The sequence below is a fragment of the Anas acuta genome, chromosome 2 (genome assembly GCF_963932015.1).
Source record: "Anas acuta chromosome 2, bAnaAcu1.1, whole genome shotgun sequence".
Lineage (NCBI taxonomy): Eukaryota > Metazoa > Chordata > Aves > Anseriformes > Anatidae > Anas > Anas acuta.
This window is the reverse complement of record NC_088980.1, coordinates 139798638-139819872: the sequence shown is the minus strand read 5'-3', so window position 1 is coordinate 139819872 and position 21235 is coordinate 139798638. Positions and strand designations below refer to the sequence as shown.

Sequence of the window (21235 nt, the reverse complement as noted above, 5' to 3'; positions counted from 1 at the left end):
TCAGTTTAGCCGATGCTATGAGGAGTTAACAGACCCTCATGGATCGGAGCTAAATGCATCCAGAACCTCCTGGGTGCTTCCTCGCTTCATCCTCGCTTGTCTGTACTGTTGGGTCCCCGCTTACCAGGGAAACAGAGTGCTTTGCCAAATAGAGATATGGCTAGAAACCGCTAGAAATCGCTCACAAAACTTATACTTCAGGACTTCATGAGCGATTTTCCCGGGATAATGAAAGTGGTGTTTCAACGAAGAGGCTTGGGAGGTTGCGAGATTGTAGGAACCTGGCAGGAAAGAAAAAAAAGAGGGGAAAATAAACGGCTCGAGGTCTTAAAACCAGGGATGAAAGAAGGAAACAGATTTAATTACCACACACTGCGGGAAGGAGAAAAGGGGTGGGAGAAAAGGAAAAAAGAGGGAGAGAAGCGAGCGGGACGAGGTTTCCCGAAACAGCTCAGGGCGAGGACAGGGCGGCGTTGCGGGGAGCGGGAGCGAGCGGCGGGGCCGGGAGCAGCCCGCGGGGGGGGGCTCGGGCAGGGCTGGGCGGGCGCTGGGGGCCCCCGGGGCTGCGGAGGGCGGGGGCGCGGCGCCGGGCGGCGCTAGGGCCGGGCGGCGGGGCGGCGGGGCGGCATGGCTGGGAGCACAGCACCACCTACGTCCCGCGCATCCCCGCCGAGCCCGCACGGCCCCGCTGCCCGCGCCGCCGCGGCCGCCCCCCGGCATAAAAAGGGCGGCCGGGGGGGGGACGCGCACCGGCGGCCCGGTTTGCCGCCGAGAGGAGAGGATAAAGAGAGGAAGGTGGGGTGTTTTGTGTTGTAGTCTTTTTTTTTTTTTTAATGTTTTATTTTATTTTATTTATTTTGGAGGGGGGACACAGAGCTTGCATGTGGCCCGGAGCTGTCGCCCCGTCGGGGCTCCGACGGGGCGAGCTGGCGGCGGGGCCGCCGGGGGAAGACAGGGGAGTAGGGGATAGAGGATAGGGGATAGGGGAGGCGGCTTCGCCCCGCCGTGCCCGAGACCTGGGCGAGTGTGGGCGGGGTGCGCCCCCGCGCCGGGATAAATAGCGCCTTGCCTCGCCTGACAGCCCGGCCCCGGGGCGCACCGGGGAGCCGGGAGGGAGCGAGGGGGAAAAAAAAAAGAAAAAGTTGGGGGGCTCTCTGGGACTCCGCTCCCGCCGGGACCTGGCTTTTTATTTCCTATTTGTTATTATTTTTTATTTTTTCACCCACGGGGAGAAACAGAGGAGGGGGAGGACGAGGGAAGCCCCGAGCCCAGCTTTTCCCCGCTCTCTCCCCGCAGCGCAGGGGCGATGCTGGAAGCCGCCGGGAGGTCGCAGCGTGCGGGAAGGGGGGTGAGAGGCGAGTGAGCCCCCGCCGGGCCCTGCGGCAGCCGCCGAGCTCCGGCGCCCCCTCCCCGGCCACCCGCAGCCCCGCACCGGCCCCCGCCGCCCCTCGCCGCCAGAGGAAGGGAGGGAGGGAGGCTGCCCAGCCCAGCGGCCCAGGATGCAGTTTCGCCTCTTCTCCTTTGCCCTGCTCATCCTCAACTGCATGGATTACGGCCACTGCCAAGCCAGCCGCTGGAGACGCAGCAAGAGAGGTGAGCGGGGGCTCCCGCCGGAGGCACCCCGGGCAGGTGAGCCCGGCCCCCGGGGGACGGTGAAACTGGGGGGGGACACACCGTGTTGGGGACTCTGAGCCCCGACGGGGACCGCCGCTGCCAGCGCCGTCGGGCTAGATGTTCGTCCCGGGGGGGCAGCGAGCCCTCACCCCGAGAAGCGACCCCGAGAAGCCGTCGGGGGTCTCCCCAGGGGGCTGCAGTGTCCCCGGTGTGCTCCGCGGACACCGTTCAGGACGCCCCCCGGTCCCTCTCCGCGCAACCTGAGGGAACCCCGCGGGGCGCAGGGCTTAAGGGGGAGTCGTGGTCGCGCAGGGGGCTTGGGCTGAGGGGGAGCCCCGGGAGGGATCCTGAGCCCCAGGGTGCGGGTCCGGGCGGCTCGGGCGAGATGCTGGAGCCGGGCTTGCCGGAGTTGAGCGGGCGGAGCGGTGAGATGTGCCAGTACAGCACCCATGTGGACAAAAAGGTTACTGCAGCTCTGCCCTAGCTGTCAGGGCTACCGGGGGCTCCCGTTTGATTCCTTTTTTTTTTTTTTTTTTTTTTTGGGGGGGGCGGTGATTGACCTTCGGTGTAAAATGTTTTTTATCATTTGCATATCCGAATTATTCTGTTGCCCCTTTTCCTGTGCTTTTCTGGGCCGTGTCTCCCCCCCTGTTTCTAAAGTTAACTGGAAATCAGGTGGCTCCACTGCCAAGAAACTGGGATTTCTCACCAAATTGTGCTAAAGCCTTCCTTGGAAGGGGAGGGAGCTGACATCTTCAATGTTAAGCCAGTACAAAACTTGCAAAAGGAAAATAGTTTGCACTTTCATGCATGTGTAAGCCTCAGAGTGGGTACAAATGCAATTGCAAAGCAATTTGGTTTTGATGGGTTTTCAACAGATGGTTTCCAGAATTTAATTTTTGTGTGTGTGGCTAAAACGATAGCAGTCCTTTAAAGTGACCAGGCTATCTGTGCTAACAAAGGGGATACTGTGTCTTTAATTAAATGTGGAACTACTTAGAGTGCTGGCTAGACAGCGGAGGGTGATAGTGGTATTTCTGCTTTACAACAGAGCTTAAGGATTGCATTGTGGGAGTACTGAAATGAATAGACATCTAACTTGAGTTGTGTGAATTGTCCTCCTGCAAAAACTTAAGCTGGTTTTAATTGATCTCATGTTCGCTGATTGATCTTAGACCAATTGTTGTGCTTGTTGAACAACTGGCTTTTCCAAAGGAGATTGATTTAAATTAGGTTTTAGTTTAGTTATTGGATAAATAACATCGGTATTGACAGTTGACTTACTGGCACTGTTTTGTGCTGTCACCTTAGGGTTTTGGTTCGTGCTTTGAAGAATGCAGTCTTTTCCAGTTAATAAGCCTAAAGAAGTAAGCACAGCCAGTTTTAAGTACTGAAAGCAAAATCTAAGAATGTATTCAAAACTGTAATAGACATTTGCCATGACACATGCAGTCTGAAGTAATGCTTTCATACAGGACTCAAAATTCCAATAATTTCACAATTTTTCCATATCCCATCTGCAAATAATCAGGCATTCACTGTGGGGTACTGGCAGTTAAAATTTCTCTGGCATTCTGTTTTGTCTGTTACATGATCTCAGATGCTCCATAATATCATTTTCTTAATGAAATAAAATTTTTGGCATAGATTGAGTCTCCTGTGCGGTAGAAATCGATTGCATTCAGTCTGGAATCACGGCAAATATCACGTGTAGCTGACTTTTTTCTTTTCTGAAAAGCAGTTAAATTGCGTACCATAAAGTTTAAGTATATATATATGCCTGTGTTGGTGTGTGTGTGGAATACTCTAGTAAACAAGAGTTTAGTAAATCTGAGTGAACATTTCCAGACCTCTGTATCCCCTTCTGCTTTCAACTCTTTCTCAAACCAAGGCATGCAACATTGCAGTAGAAGGGGAACAAAAAAAAAAATCTGTGCTTAGAATGTGGATCCTACCTGGCATTGACTTTTGCTTTGTTAGTCAATGCCACAATCTTAAAAGTTACTCTTTAAATACTTCACAATGAACAGATTCTGATAGCTCCACTGCTTGACTTAGTTACTTTTGCAGCTCATTTAAAACACTGCTTTGCCTAGTTCATTCAGACCGGAGCCCGTACTTCCCTCAAATCACTCTAGCAACTTCTCCCTTTGGAAGTCTCCATCCTAAGAAGGTGATTATGGTGGCTTGCCTTTCTTTCAGAAGCTATTTTAAAATATACTTAAGGGTTTTATACCATAAAAGTCAGTAGTCCAATTTCACAGCTAGTTTATTTAATATCAAAGCACCTTCTTTCCCTTTCTTGTTTAATTGTATAACTTGATTTCTCACTTCTTTTAGATACCTATTCACTTGCTCACTTCAATGAAAAAAATTAATCTTTTCTTTGGATTTCTCTTTCTCTTTAGGAATCAGTATGAGCAACTTCATGTCTTAGCACTTCACTAAGTCATGAGAGACCAAGCATGATTCTCCTCCTCTTTGAGAACTGAGGAGAACAACTTTCCTAAACTTGAGATCCAAATGGTGGTATGTAGAAATAAAGACTGTCAGCCTGGTTTACCAGGAGGAGCAATGGGTTTCTGCAAAAGCATCAGCTGAAAAGAATATAGGTTTCATTGTAAACAACCACCAAAAATTAGTTGCTAAAAGAATTCTCTAGCAAAAAAGTCAACACGGTAGCAGTGTCTGCATTGACAGGAAGACTTTGTAGTACAGAGAGACTATCTGGAGTTGATGAGACCACTGCTGGAACAGCAAAGAAGGCACATTCATATGGCAATATTGGAATTTTCTTGCAGATCTTGGATATAAGTAAAGCTGTGAGTGTAGGAATTTTCTCTCTCTAATTAATTCATAAGAGTTTGTACTTAAGGAGTGTGACAAAGGTTGCCATAAGTACTCATCCTCTGGATGTTCTCACACTGTGCTGGATGTACATAAAGAAAGGGACTACATCTGTGGCAATATGTGAATGGTAAGTAACAATTGTGATGGCAAAATATCCACAGGCAGAAATAGGAGAGCCTGGGAAGGGAAGCTTCCTCAAGTGTCAGCGACTCAATATAGCTCTTTGTAGGGTGCTCATAGGATTACATGCATATATGGAGGAACGTAGTTGCTGGAACCAAAATTATACGGATTAAATGTGTATCACCTTAATGGAAGATGGATATCTTGACCATGCAGTGGTAATTAATTTGTTACATGGATTTTCAACTAGAGGAAAACTTATTTAGATATAAGTGCTGTAGGTTTCCTAATATGCTTGACTGAGAAGCAGGTAATCTTGGAGCCCTTCTCAGCTGCATGGGAAAGACAGAGGATTTGATCCTTAGGAAAAAGAAACCTGTGCTGGAAATACCTGATTAAGGTAAATACCACATCTGTTTTTACAATAATTTTACTGACTCCAAAGAGCAATGTACTACCTTAAACAACAAAAAATCATGCAATAAAGAATATTTTTTCATTGTCTAATAGTATCCAAACATCTTATCTGATCTAACCTCCTCTCTTTGAACTTGAAATGTGTTACATTTGGAGGACAGTGAATTTTTTGTCTGTAGATCAAGGCTTAAAATCCTACTAGGAAGCTGTACTTTGAACTCTATGTTTTCCTCAGGTTGTACATTAAATACTCGTAACAATTTGTAAAAGACATGTTAACACTTTCTGGAGTGATTACCCAGGTACCTGTGAGCAGTAGAAGGTAGCTTCCCTTTTTCAATCCTTCAGTCTTACCACTTAGGATAGTTAGTACCGAAACATTATTTATATACTCATCCCACTACATGAGTAAGAATATCCTAATACTGAAACTGTTGAAAAGTCAAGCTGTAAAATTTTTGGCTATGTATGCTCTCTTGCCTGGTAAGTCTGAGGAAGCTTCTTGAACTTCAGCAAAAGCCAGAACTTCTGTGTGAATGAAGGAATAATGAACTAGGTAACGATGCACCGTGCTGAAGTGGATTGTGAAGGTTTGCAGAAGGGATGCTCAAAATGCCAAGAGTGGGATTCAGATTGAAAGTGGACATCTAAGTTCAGATGTTTGATTCAGTTGCCTCAAGTAGACTTCTAGTGCTGTCTGTGATATTTAAGATGCCCTTCTGTGCCTGGCAAGTTTGACAGGTGATGTACTTGACGTCCTGGAGCAACAACTGGAGACCAGGCAGGATAGCGTTGGAGCAGGTCACATGCATCTAACACCCTGAGGTGTTTTGAGGCTTGTTATGATGGATGCTGAAAATGGGGAGCACATAGCATAATACTGATGTACGTATGCTTTTCCTTTCCTGTATGCATCCATTTGGCTTCCATTTTAGGTCACTTGGAGTGAGGATGCTGGGCTAGATGGGTGTCTGGTCAGACATAGTAAGTCTATGCTTCTATTATTTTGTATTAAAACCTGTAGGAAGATTTTCAAAGTGCTCTTCAGTGTGATGAAGGACATATTTATCTGCTTGACAGCTTTGATTTAACTGTTTGCCTTCCAGTTTTGGAGAGTGTGCTTCCTAGGGCTTAACTGAAACCTGTTGCTAGAGCAGGTCAAAATTCATGACAAATACCTAAAGTGAGGGTGCTTACTAATTAGGGATGATAAGGTCATAAAAATAAGAATGTTGTTTCACACTTAAATGTATTTGCTACAGTATACAGGGCTGTGTAATTAATATGATAAAGTAAACTAGCACGGTGTTGTTTTATATAAGTTGCTTTTATTGAAAAAATATGATGTTTTTTAAAAGATAGAATGTGGAAGAGGTGATCAGTATCAAAACTGAAGGCATAAAGAAAGAGAATGGTCTTTCTTTAAACTCCTTTGTTTTGTTTCATTTTCTTTCTCTCCCTACTTCTGCCAAAAGTCTGACTATCCCATGGAGGTCTGCATTTCATTTCTGATCATCTAGGTATTTTTTTTTCATTACTAAAAAAAAAAACTTTAGCTATGTAAGTTGATTTGTTTTCATAGATTAGAGGGCAATGTCTAGTCAAACCTGCAGATCATCACAGGTTGCGTATTTTTCCCAGTGGACTGTACATCAAAGTCATAAACTTGTAGCTGAGTCATAACATCCCTTTCCAAAAATGCATCCTTGATTATAAACTGTGGGGGTGGAATTCAGGTGACTACACATTATTATCTGCAACAGAAACGTCTATGTTTTCTTTTAGAATGGATGGAGTGTTAGTCAGTGGGGCCTGTGGAGCTTTTAGTACAGTTTAGTTCACCCTATAGTAGATGTCTGCCTTTGATCAGATAAAGCATTCCCCAAACTCAATAAAATTTAAATAAGATGAACATTTGCCTCTATCTATAATTGAAGTGTAATTCAGATATGTATTGTTGGCCTCTAAGGGAAGCTGAAATCAACACCAAATGAGAGGAGATGCACCACATCCAACCTTCTGACCTTTGCTATTAAAATTACATGTTGGTGCAGCTCTTTTAAAGTTAACAGATACAGTCCCTGAAGAATTTATTTTGTATTAGTTGTCTGTTTGATTTTTAGATATATAATACTAAATTAAATAACTTTTTTCCTCACGTATGCCCTCTCTTTTAACCTCAAAGATTTGTTCAGGCACAGTTGGAGAACCTTCTGGTATTTGTCTAGACTCCAAGTATTTGCTAATCCTTTTCTTGGTGAAAAGCATGACTTCATATATGTTGGCCATTGATAATGCACAAGTGTAACAGCTTGATCCTTTCATCACAGGCTGCTTTAGACACCAAAATTAGGTGCTGCCATGGTGTGTATACTCATTGTCTGTGTAGTGTTTGTTCAGCAGATGCAATGCTTTGGAAAGCATTATTTGGGTGCTGCAAAGTTGCTTTATGCATGTGCAGTGAATCTATTGCTTTCTGGGCAGTGGTATTTGGTTTAAAGCCTGTTAAATCTCTTCCCAAAGAATTGTAGGTGTAGTGTGTGGAAAAAGGGTTGTGAAGAGAATTCAGCTATAATAAAGTTGGATTCTGACCAATGCACCTTACTAAGTGAAGTGTCAAGTGGATCCTGCTTCTGAGCACCATCAGACAGATGTGGAGTTTGGGTTGTACAGCTACTGCTCCTGTCTACACAATGGTTTTGTCCAGGTAGCTTCATGCATTAAGGCCATTTTTTGACCAGGGTTTATTTTTTTACCTATTAAACTTCATATATCTGTAGGCAGTAAGATAACTTGTGGGTCTGAATTGAGAAAAAAGTGATGCAGCTATGTTTCTCTGATTCAGCTGTTGTGTGGTTTACCATGAGGTGAACAATCCTGTCCATTTTCACTAACACTTCTCCAAAACTCTGAGAAGTGAAGTTGAAACAGATCAGGGTGGTGGCCTCTCCTGTGTGTGCTCCCCCATAGGTAGATAACAGTGCATCTGGGTGTCAAACACAGGAGAGGCAAGAGTGAGAGTCTGATGGAGAGAATTTAATGCCACCTTTCCAATATAGTTTCTCCATGGAGATGGGAAAGGGGGAATTACAAGAAATTGGTGTTTGTATGTCGTGTATGTCAAAAGTACTTAGCTGAAATGAAGGTTGATATCCTGAGCATGGGGTGGAGGCAACCACTGTAACTCATCATGTGATGGAGTCATCACGATCACAATACTACTTACTGTAGATTTTCTGACATTCTGTGCAACTAGAAGGTTTTGGGAATTTAATTGTATGTCTTTAATTTTGGATTGCCCCATCTCAGCACCTTGATTTCAAACATATGCACACCTCTGAGCTTCATCCATCAAACTGTGGTCCATGGAGCAGACGTCAGCATTTTATGTACAAGTATACATCATCCTTATGTTAGTACTTAAATACTCTTGAAGACAATGCTAGAATGAATCTATGTGGCTTTGTGCTACTTTATTTTGTTGGAATTCCTTGTTGTTTAAATGATGAGTTGTCACTTCAAATTTCATTTTGGGTGGTAGCGTGGGGAAGATACTGGTGATTAAATTTCCGGGCCTTTCCTCTTAAACTTGAGTGTACAAATTGTAAGTGAAAGAATGTAAATAAAGTAATAAAATATTAGTATGAGCAAAAAAGTGATTTTTCTTAAGATATCTTAAGTACCCTGATTACATAATTACAAAGAAAAGGGAGGTTTTTAAGATTCCATTTGTCAAGATGTGGTGAACAGTACAAAGATATTCATGATTTCTGCTTCACTATAACAGGAGAAGCTTGTTAAACATCTTTTGATAGCGTGCAGTTTGGTATCCAGTAATTAAGCATGGCATCCATTAATTAAGCGGTTATGTATTTCTTTTTGAAATACTGCTTTCAGTAGAACCAAATACTTGATGTATCTGCGAAACTTTGTCCTTTTATAAGTGAATGGAATTTAAGCTATCCACTCCTTTTGTTGTTATTTTGTTTTTACGGGATGGTGTTTGTCTGGTAAGGTACCAGACAATACCATACCAGACCATAATAAAGTGTGATTAATTACAGCCAATATTTAGAACAGGCATGCAATTCTGTAATTACATTTAAGAATAAACACTATTAATATGAACACTATTTGAAGAGGGCACCAGCAAATATCATATATGGTTAATATAGATTCAAAGTGCTGTAAAAGTCAATCTAGTAAAATTTTACTTTGTTTAAATAATAATTTTTGCTCTCTGGGGTTTTTAAAATGTAATACCTGTGCCTCTGTGTATACTGGGAAAAACTTCTACAGATATACACTGTAGAGGGACAACAGCTTTTCTGACAGAGAATTGCAGTGGTGCAGCAAAGTATAAACTTCCTGATCCAGATATTATTTTTTTTTCCCAGAGTTGAAATGCTGGCTCAAATATGTTACAGACAAATATATACTCTGCACTAATGCATGGTCTCTTCAGCCGTATGGCTGCCACCTTTGAAATACCAAAAAAAAACCCAAAACAGCCACATCAGACAAATGGCTGTTGTGCATTCACAGATTAATCTGCACATGTATAGCAGGGCTGACAACAGCCAGCATGTCTGTTCTGAAATTTGCTGGGCAGGTTGGAAACCACTGAAACAGCAACTATGCTTAGCAAAGATAGGCATTACCGACTTGCACATTTCTTTTTTCAATTGCTGCAAAATTTTTGATAGATATGTTTTTATTATAAACCTACTGACTTTCCTGTTGAATCTACTGGCAATCATGTAGCTAACACTCTTTTGAATGGGAATCATGGTTTAATCATCTTTCACATTATCTATAATGAGGTAGCATTTAAGGATCCCAGATATGATGGGGCTGTGTAGTGTTGGCATTACTTAGAAAACAGCCAAGGAAGAAACCCTGAATTGAAGTCACCAGAGCAGAATCTAGGCTGGATTTCCCCCCACTAGCAGTAATGTTCTTTGGCCTTTCATGACAGCTAGTTCAGACCTGGTCTATGTCTCATTTTACACAGTGCATGCTAATAACATGATGGGCATGGACTCAGTTTTGACTCCGCAAAAGTAACTGTAACTCAGCAGGAGCGCTAAAATGCCTCCAAGATGCCTTAGGTTGTGCTTACAACATGAGACAGCAGCTTCTTGTTTCAGTTTGTTTAAAGTTATTGCCTGTTATTGCAAAATACTTTAAAATGGCCTCTGTGTTGAGATGCTTCGCTCTTGCAAGGGATGTAAAAGCAAATAATGTTTCATGGGGTGTTGGATTATTTATCTAGCCTCATGGAATTATGTGTTCTAATACCTTCATCAGGAGCATTCTCAGTAGGTGGTTTCACCTCTAAATTTGGCCTTCTGACTTCTCCAAAACAGCCAGTCTTGTTTCCCCTACTTTGCTGAACTGCCACTTGTGAGGAAAGTTGACGTGAGGAGGGACGGAACCTTTCGTAGCAAGGTGTTTGTGTGTCTGCGCTCTGGTCATCTACTCCTGGGGCAACAGCTGATGGTGGATGTTAGATAGGCTCCTGGGCCATCTGAGTGTACATGGTCTAGATGCTTGTCTCCTTTGGTGGTTTTAAGATGTTCAACAAGTACTGACTGCACATGGACAGGTCATGTGGAGCATGCTTGGGATGTATGCCTGGCATAGTACAGAGCGGGGAAGCCTGCCATGCTGGTATGTGGGTACATGCCAGATCCCAGAGGCATTGCTTTCATTGTCAGTCTGTCCATGTGTAAAAATTTTGGTTAACACATGTATGCATCAAAGACAGTGGTAACTAAATAAATTCCTGTTTTATGCAAACGCGAAGCAGTGTTTCGGTATGAAAAAATTAATGATATGGCAATATGGGAGTTAGTAATTTAAATGTACTTTTAATTTGAAGGTGCTTCTGAGGAGGTATTATAGATTAGGTTGGATATTAGGAAAAAATTATTTGCCAAAAGGGTTGTTAGGCATTGGAATGGGCTGCCCAGGGATGTGGTTGAGTCACCATCCCTGGAGGTCTTTTAAAAGATGTTTAGATGTAGAGCTTAGTGATATGGTTTAGTGGAGGACTGGTTAGTGTTAGGTCAGAGGTTGGGCTCGGTGATTTTGGAGGTCTCTCCAACCTAGATGATTCTGTATTTTGGGTTCCAGCTGTATTTCTCACAGCAGCAGTGCTGTCTGCAGGACTGCAATGACTTCACTGATGCTGAGGTGACAGTGGTCATGGTTTCTTTTTTAAGCTAGTAAAACCACATAAGTGCTCATTGTAACTCTTTTATTCAGTCTCAGATATTGCTGGACTTCACTGTTGGCCTTCAAATTTTTTTTTGAGGAAATACATTTTAGGAAATACTTGCAACTGGAAAGTTGCAAAGTAAAATGAGAAAAATTACAAACACATTTTTAGTTGTTTTTTTTTTTTTTTTTTTTTTCCTAAACAGCTACCTATGGTGTTTTCTATACTTATGCAAGTTCGCTGTGTTCAGTTTATGTTTTCTACAATAATTACTATTCTAAAAACAAACAAACAAAACCAGAAAACTATTAACTGCTTCAATGCAATTTGTGTGCTGTGAAACTGATAAGAATCTTGCAAAATCTTTCCATAAATATAACCTGTGGGCTAGCTAGTGCTACATGTTGTGTACCTCTACTGCTGTAAAGATTTGTAGTAGTAAAATATATGTAATTCCCAAGGGTCTCTCACTACTGGAGAGACATGGACATAGTGGAGAGAGTTCAACACAGAGCCACAAAGATGATCACAAAAACACGGAATATCCTAAGTTGGAAGAGACCCACAAGGATCACCATGTCCAACTCCTGTCTCCACACAGAAACACCCCAAAATCAGCCCACATGTCTGAGAGTGTTGTCCAAACACTTATTGAACTCTAGCAGGCTCGGTGCTGTCACCACAGTGGGCTGTGGCGTCTCCTCCTTGGAGTCCTTCAGAAGCCGCCTGGACGTGGTGCTGGGTGCTGGGCTGCTCTGGGTGTCCCTGATTGGGCACGGGTGGCACCAGGTGGCCTCCAGAGGGCCTGGCCAGCCTCAGCCATCATGGGATTCTGGGAAAAGTATTTTGGTTTGGTAATGTCTTAGGTACCTAGCTTGTCCCTGTTTGGGCACAAGAAGGAGACAAGAAACATGGAGAAGAAACATGGGGAGCCTGTGCCCTTTAGGAATCCCTAGGATACATGCACTAAATCCTGTGCAGTAATAACCTTAAATTTGTTAAGAGTACTGAGCAACCTACAGGAGCTTCCTCATATTCAGTGGTGACACAGGAGTTCGCAGTTCTGTCATTTCTCCCCTCAGCAAGACTCCTTGGCCAGTAGAAGTCTTTAAATAGCACCTGTTCCACCTCTGACTTCCCTTCTCCCACCTATGTTAAAAGAAAACGAACAAACAAACAAAAAAACACAAATAGAACTGCACAGGGGAAGTGAGTGAAATGTAGGAGGCAAAACCAAAAAGAAGATGAAAACCTTGGTTTACCTGGGTGATTTGTATCATTTAAAGCTACTAAGTAACATAAAAATCAGGTTTTCCATCATGTTAATTTTACATCATGGGAGTTCCTTGTTCCCCAATGTTTTTTTCTTTGTTTTGTTTTGTTTTTTCTTTCCAGATAAATGTTTCTCCAAATACCATAGAGTGGCTTGTGAGTGAAATAATTAGGATACTGGAACTAACTCCACTCTCACACATTTTCTTGTAAGTCTGTGGATAATGAAAAATGGACTCTGGTGTAGTGAACACCACTGAAGTGGTGCTTGCTCTGGTGAATATTGCACTTGTACAATAGTACTGTCAGATCCTACAGAAAGAGTGAAAGTCAGGCATTTCTCTTATTTTAGAGCTGTAGTTCACTTTTCTAATACTCTATCTGAGAACTCAAACTCTTTTTCATTCCTTTTTGTTCTTTCCATCAGACTCCTGGAAAAAGTCTCGCTGCTTCCAACTTTTAGTTTTTGTAACATTAGCAGTGGCATAAATACATGTAGAGTTTTTCAGCTTTTGGAAAGGGGTTGAAATGTGACTCTATTAAACCTGAATCTGAAGACAGACTTGGTTTCGTATTGTTTTCTCTTAATAGCTTTCCAAGCAGCCGCTAAGTGAAACTACTGCATATTGAGCCTGGTGTAATATGAGGCTCATTGGGTAAAATAACATTAGTCTGTGCTACTTAAACACACTCTGGAAGGCTTAAGGAGGAGAGGAAGGAAAATATTTGAAGAGATCAACTGGGATGTGGTCGAATACAAGTAATGTCACCTGAGAAGGATTAGAATTTGCCAAAGCTTGACCTGAACGAAGACCTCCATTTAGGGCTTGTGTTCCTACCAGATGAGCTGTAGTAGTTTTTCCATGCATGGATTTCTACCAGCAATCATATAGTGAGAAAGTCGGGTGATTTACTTGGCTTCTGTGTCTTAGTGGCAGAAAACTTTAAAGAAAAAATTAAAGAAAAAAAAGAATCCCAGTTTAACATTCCTTCTCCTTATTAGCAGCAGCTGGCTTTTTCTAATTACTAAAGTCTTAACATTTTTTCATGTGCATTCTGTTGCTTTTATCCTCATCGGGAGCTCAGTGTAAGCACTCTATCTGATAAACAGCTACACGTCATTCATATCTGTAGATGGAGAGAGCTGAAAAAAAAAAAGTGCATCACACCTCAAAATCCAAGAGAAGACTCAGTGGAATGATTTGTTGCACAGGGGTATTTTTATCTATTATGATCTGTCTTTTTGGTAGTGAGGGGTCAGCCAACTCAGTAGCCTCATACTCTTGTTATTAAGAGTATAGCATGCATGCTATGACAATCTCCTTGAAAATCACTTTTTATTCTGTTTTGTGTTTTGGAAGTGCTTACAGCGCTTTCCCATGCACCTCTCTGAAGTGAAGGGTATCTCTTAGAGGTGTAATACCAAGTCCTGTTATAAATGCCTGAGTTCCTCTATAAGGTAAAAGACAGGTAAAAGGAGGACAGGAGATGCTTAGTGCCTCTGAAAAAACAAATCACAATGAACTGGAAAAAGGCTAGAAGAAAACAAATGTTCACCACCACAGGCCATTATAGACATTCCTGCCAAGTCTTGTAGATCTGGCTATTGCAGGGTTACATGGGAAATCTTTTTATATGGAAATCAAAACAATTTACACTTACAAAAATTATAGACCTTCACAGGAACTATTTTATTTTATGCTTTCATTTTTAGAGTCGAGTATGACAGGTCAGGAAAACTAGTGAAGATATGCATTTGCCTTTACCAACAAGAAGTTTCTTACACCTCTCTTTGAACCATTATTCACTGCTGCTGGAGTGAGTAGTGCTTTTGCTCAGTATATCAATTTCCATGTAAAACTTTAATTACAAAGTTCTTATTTTCATAGAAAAACAATATACATCAAATGGTATTTCATTCTAGATTTTTGTGAGGTTCAGTATAATATGTGCCTTTCAGGACTTGATTTTTCTTAAGAATACCTTAAGTCACAGTTAAGTCTAGCAGAAATGTAATGAGAAAAGGCACACAGTGAAATGCAGTGCTGTGGAGGAATAACATGTCTCTCAAGAGGCTTGTATTGGAATGATTTAATGTCAGAACCATTTAATATTATCCTTCTTTCTCATTTATGTCTCACTGCTAACTTCTGAAACTTTGGCTAAGCTTTACCCATTTTGTTTAGCCACAAACATTGTTGACTTGTTTTTCATCATTGCTTTTTACTGTGTTAATTCATTTCTTGATTTTTGTCATTCATGCTTAGTTTGTAACAGAAACAGTATCTCCTCTTTCCATGTAGAAACCATGTAAAGATCTCCATGATATTCTACTTTATGGAATAATTTCACTGTTTTGTTTATGTATGTTTAGCCAAGGAGAAATCCGATTAGCTGAATGTTTGATAGTATTCAAATACATCCTAGAGCTTTGCATTTTGTGTTTGATGTTCCATTTTATAGCTTTACTTAAATGCTCTGCAGGGATTGTGGTTTAGTGGTGAGAGCATGAAATTTGAATCCAAGGTGCCTGGTTCTCTTACCAACAGAGCTGGTCAGTATGTCTTAAACGTCAGATTCTTCTATCCCACCACCCCCATAATGGATTTTTTTTTTTTGTGCATGTCTGCAAAGAGTTTTTTTTCTCCTCTCTCTCCCTTTTTCCCCTATGTAAATAAATGTTGAGCATTCACAGCTTAAACAGGAACTGAATGTTTTTGTTTTGTTTCTGTGCCTCAGTTGCTCTGTTGCATAGTGTAGTGTTTTATCACACTGCATTTTAAATTGTATCAGTGACTTGCATTGCTAAGAGGTCCTAAAGTGTTAATCTCTAGGCATGTATACAGTTATTATGAAGGATAATAAGCACATAAATTAGTTTCCTGCCTCCTCAGGTTTGTGAGCAAACATCTGCATGTAGAACGTTGCATCCATGCAAATGATCTAAGAGATTTAGAAAGGGTTTGTTCTGGCTGATGTGAAATCTTCTGTGTTCTCATGAGAAGATGTGTCCAGAAGTGTTTAAATGTGTTTTTATCCTGACACGTTTTACTAATTTTTCAGACACAAAGTATGAAACTCTTCATACGTAAGTAGTTATTTGCAGTAGACTGACTTAACAGCAGTGTGAACAATTTATATATGCATAAAACCGGAATTACATCTTATTTCATATCTAAATAAGATAATTATATGGTTAAGATTTTGAAATGACAAAAGACTTGAGACACCTCAGACTTTAGCTGTGAGTATATTATCAAAGAGGTCTGCTTTTAGAGATACTTAGCTGAACACCTTACTGATTTTTAGTATAACTTATCTGAAAATGGAAACAGATTTAAAAACTTAAGGCATTCTCAAAATTAAGAAATGTGTATTTCTTACATTAAGAATAGAAAATGTATATAGTGTATTTGTCTTTACCTCCTCAGAGCTGCCAGTGTCTTTCCTTTAATTCTTGAGTCCCTTATTATTCACATTAGGAACTTCATCTATGTAATGTGAGCCAAGTAGCTTTCAGCTTTTTATAAACATCTTACTTGCCTGTTTTTAAGACTGTATTTGCATTTCCACAGAATTACCGAAAAAATGAGTAGCCCCTTGCCAAATAGTAATTTCAGTTTCTGTTTGAAATGTCCTGAATGCTAAGCATGCAGAGTACACGGGTAAACTACATCTTGCTGTGATTTGATATGAAATACAGAAGCTCCTTTTTTTTTTTTTTTTTTTATGCGACTTCTGCAAGATAAGGAGATAAAGCTATACGTATCTGAACAGCAAATGACTACATATGTTCCAATTCAAGATTTCAAAGTCTGGTCCATCATCTTTGTTTGATATCTCTAACTCTGATACCTTGGTTTGACAAAAGGGAAAATGACAGATTTGGAGGATGTTTTGAATGTGCTAAGTACAAGCAGGATGAAAAGCATAGTGCTGTTGGGATCGAATTAAAGTGAGATCCTGCAGTAAGCTGTGTATTTTTGTAGTGTGGGAATAGTGAGAGTTTGAGATGTCTTCTTTCATACATAAAATATAGAATACTAAGGATCAGACCTTCCAAGTTATAAACATCAGAACAAAATAGCAGAATATAGGTAGGAACAGAACTAGATAATATAGTTGAATTTAATTCTTTTAGGAGATGTACAGAGTCTGCATGATGGTTAAAACATGCCTCTTGGACTTTAAAGCAGGGTAGTTTCATTTGTTTAAACTGGTCTGTAGGTTCTTCAAGAGAAAGATATAGGAAGAATTCTGACCCTGCTAAAGCTGTGGCACATCCTCCATTGACCTTGGTGGAGTGAGAATATCACCACTGGCTCACTTTTGATGTGATTGTTGGATTATATATGTCTGTGAACAAACTTCACCATGATTTTCATGGTTTCTAGTATGACTGTTCCTTTGCTTGTTTGCACAGTACTTTCTATATCTTGCATAGATTATGATGAGTCTTTAGGTACCTCAGAAGTAGCTGAGGTGATCTAGAAGACAAGTTGTTTGCAGTACTGAGCCAAACTCATTCCTAATGCTCAATGAAAATAAGAGAATAGGATTTCCTTCAGCTTTCTGAATTTTATTTACTCAGCATAGTTTTAGCATGTAAAATATTATGGGCATGAATGAGATTTAGTAAAACTCTCTTTTGTTAGCATTGTTTCAGATTTGGCAATAAACAAGTTGTGCCGTGTCCAGCCTCTCAGTAGATAGCTGCTTCTTATTTTATTAGAACAATTTGGCTCCTGACGTGAACTGTAGGCCCATTAATCCTGTCATATAGTGAATAGGATTGGAAAAATACAGGATGTAAATATGTTATTCATTATGCATTTTAATACCAACCAGATATATAGAGTGCATTCTAGAACATGGTAGTCAGAGTGTACTAAGCAACTAGCAAATTGTTGACAAGGCTCATCTGCTATTGGTTTATTTTGGGGTTAGGAGCAAAAAGCATTAAGAAATCTCAACCGTTTCACATTATGTCTTGATGCCTATCACATCTTGCTGGACATAGCTTAAACAGATAGGGCCAGTGGCTTTATTGCCTTCAGCTAAATATTCATTGAATCCAGAATTGAGGCAATTTAAAGAATGTGAAGAGTTCTCCAGTTAGTCTTACAAAAGAAAAAGATTCCTCAGTGATGAGAATAGCTATGTTTGACAGAGGGAATAATTAATATACATATAAATTTTACTCAAAGAAACAGTAAATCCAAGCTTGTCTATTTTACTGTGATCTTCTAATTTTGGACTAGTTATTCTTCCCAAGTTTAATGTGAGAGTTTCTCACTTCATTTAAGAAGTAGGAGAGAATTGATCCTATTGATCCCATATCATCCAATAAATGAGTCTTAAGAGTCATGAACATAATGGTCTCAACAGCCTTACATTAAGTCAATTAGTAAGTCTTATTCAGTTGGAAAATGGACTGCACCAACCTCTACAATGAACTGGTTATAGGAATGTGCTACAAGAAATGTGGTCTTTAAAATATCACTTGGATTTTTAATTTAGATTAAAAAAAAATAGGTTAACAACATGAGATGTTGGTGCCTTACATATACATTTTTAATTGTGTGCTTGTCTCTGAGATCAATTAATATCAAGTCACATGAAATCCCATGTATAGTGTTTTCAGTTCATGCTTCCTCCAAACATCGGTTGGGTTCCAAACTGGAAAGTATACTCTAGCTAATAGCCTATGTACTTTAATCTGTAGCTCATCTGTGAGAAGCGTGCATGTGGAAAGGAAGCTTGAAGGCCTTTGAACACAATTTTCATTTTTCCATGCAATGTTTTCCTCTTGGATTGGCACTAACACTGTTAAGGTGCTAGACTTCTGCTTTAAATTGGTGAAGAGCAAAATATTGATCAAGGGCCTTCATTATAAGTGACATTTCAAAAGTTGTACTGCAGAGTTTCATTCTGTTTATACTGAAAGCTCTCTTTCTTAATAAAGCTTCCCTTTCTGTCATATGGAGTTTGTCCTTAAGATCTTTCAGTATGTGGGCTTCCAGGATAGAGGTGGTATTTTGGGAAGATGAGAAATGATCCAGTGGATTTGGTGGAGGAAAATAGGAATGTTTTCCAGTGTGTATGTGGGGAGGCTAGGCAGAGAAATAGAGGTGTGGGGGGTAACGACACACTAAAACAAAACTTTTTCCTAAGAAGCGATCAACTTTCATTGAAAGCAATATTAGGTAAAAGGAAAAATAATTGCCAAATGAGACATCAGTGTAGAAGCTTACAAGCAGTCACAAAAAAAAACGGCATCTAATTAATTGATAAGTGATTTTGGGGTGCAGCATTTATTAGTGTGTTGTGATCTCTTTGGAATGAGACTCCATGGAAATACACTAACAGCCTGTGCACAGATTCAGAAAACATTCCTGCATTTGAAGTGGTTTAGCAAAATTCATTTATCCATTAAATCAAGAATTGTGTTTAGGCTGCAGGACCTGATGGCCTACATAATGTGCACCGGGCTCCTAGCAGTCATATGTAAACTGTCTAATCACTCTCAGCTGTGTTATAACAAATAATTGGAAACTTAATATCTACCAGCAGCGGTACCTGTATCTGTAACAGTAGTAGACATTCCTCTTACTGTTTCTTAAAATAAAATAAAATAAAAAAGAGAGAAAAAGAGAGAGAAAACCCTCAGAAAAAAATGTTTAGGTTTCTTTACATTTCTTCTTGCTGCTACTGTTAAAAACTCCTTTTTACAGCTAGGCTGCCTTTTATCCATGTTACATGGTTTTCTTTGAACAAAAGCCAGGCCTTTTTTGGCAAGTACTTTGCCATTCGATCAACTGTCAGTAGAGAGAGATATGTGGAGACGATGATGATTTTAACAGGTCACTAATGTAGCAAAAGATGCTCCACCATGCTCCTGGATATACAGTTGCAATGCACTGTTCATTTTGAATCCCAAGGTGCTGTACAGTGGGCAACTCTATGTCTTGTCCACTGTGCTGGTTTTCATTTGGGTTAGAAGACCAGTAAATTCTTCTGCAACAACATTTGATATTACTCTGTGCTCACTATGTGTAGGTCTAAATGTGTGTGTGGGTTGCAAAAGCAATGAAAAAAATTGTACCCCATGTTCTGTAGAAAGATTGTTTCTGTTCTTGTAGTGTTATTTGATATACTGGAATTTTCCAGTTATTGAATTGTGGAACCCAAGTCTGCTGACATGTATTACAAGGCCTGGGAGAGTAGTCTGAAGGTAGTATTATGGTGGGCAGATAATATAGTTGTTCATTTCTTTTAAAAACATAAAGGACGCGTTTATGAGAAAAATTTTGAATAGTTGAAGGAAAGTTGTAATGAGATCTCTTGAAAACTATCACTGCATAAACTTTCATTCTAACTCTAATATGAAACTTGCATCTGTAATGAGAAATCCTTTTTTTCCTCAACAGACGGGTCTGAGCAGATGTAACAATTTTGGTGTTCTATAGTTAGCCCAGTAATTAGCTGGTGATTGCTCAGCAAAGAATCCAACAAATCAAGAATACAAAGAATACAGTGACTCATCTAAGAACATTTGCTGTGCATTATAGTCCAATTGTTAATTCTTGGTTATATGATTACTGCATGACATATTCAAGGTTTTATAAGTACACAAAGAAGATAAAAAGGAAGAGCTGGTTTTAAAGGAAGGTCTTTTCTTGGTTACATGTCGAGATGATCATTCTCTTTCCCATTCAGAATAAAGCCAGCAAGGCCAAAAATAGGAAAGGAAAAAGTTGCAGTAGTGCTGGTGATGGTACCTGATGGGTTAAACTGGGAACCTTACATTCACCTAAGCCTGGCTTCAGCTTTGTTCGCAATATTTAATGTGCTGATAAGTATTGACTGCCCACATCTTCCAGCATATCGTCATCTGCTCCTGGTCTCCTCCTGAGCTGAGCCCAAGCCAGTGATGGGCTCAGTGAGACAGAGGTCTGCTCAAATCCTTGTGTATTTGCATCTTCAGGGCCCTGTAACACTTCAGAGGCTGAAGGTGGGCATATGAGGAGAACAGTTTTAAATGTCCTGTTGCCTCTCTTGCCTCCCATTTTCAGTGTATCCATTTTTATTGGCCAGCATATCTGTGAGACACCACATTTGCTAACTATCAGATTCCCTTGGAATCATGGTAAAACTTCATAGTTCTTAGTGCATGATATTATTATGTTAAATTTAATGTGGTGGTCTAAATGAACTGAAAAATTGAAGTTTTCATTAAGACAAGGAAGCTACTTTACTTCCATTTACGTATTTTAAAATCTTTCTCCTTAGCTACTTGAGAAACTTACTAAACCCAATAGATCTTTTGTTTTAGCTGAATTTGCAAGCAATAGAATTCTGAGTAAAAATAAACAAGCCTTCCTGTCTTGCTTTCTTCTAGTTAGTTTCTGCTGTGAAGTTTTTGACTCAAAATTCATCCATGCGTAAGTACATGTGCAGGTGCAAAGCAGATATACTTTTTTGGATAACACTTAAGCTTTATTTCTTTTCTGTTTGTTACTTAGGTAGGATGCTCTGCAAGAAGATAGCCACTTGAACCTTGAGCATGCACCCTGACCCTTGCCTCTTGGGTTCTTCTATCATAGCCCTGATCTTGAAGCAGGGTCCCTGCAAGAATTTTGTAGGTTTGTGCTGAATTCAGGAACTACATATAAAGCTGAGGCCTAACTGCTTTAATCAGGAAGTCCAAAAGAACATAGTAAAGAAAGGAATGTG

At 40.4% G+C, this 21235-nt stretch overlaps 1 protein-coding gene across 7 annotated transcripts in view; it reads left to right on the top strand.

Moving 5' to 3' along the window:
* The first annotated feature begins 592 nt into the window (after positions 1–592).
* Positions 593–21235, top strand: part of RSPO2 (R-spondin 2) — a 113580-nt gene continuing 92937 nt past the window's right edge. For 2 of the 7 annotated variants that reach the window (XM_068672503.1, XM_068672502.1), the window contains exons 1-2: positions 593–795; positions 1297–1629. In XM_068672503.1, coding sequence (XP_068528604.1) covers positions 1500–1629 — 130 coding nt within the window. In that variant the 5' untranslated portion in view covers positions 593–795; positions 1297–1499. Of the gene's footprint in view, positions 796–1285; positions 1630–21235 lie in introns of those variants that run through there. The other 5 variants (XM_068672501.1, XM_068672506.1, XM_068672499.1 and 2 more) reach the window with 4 other exon arrangements.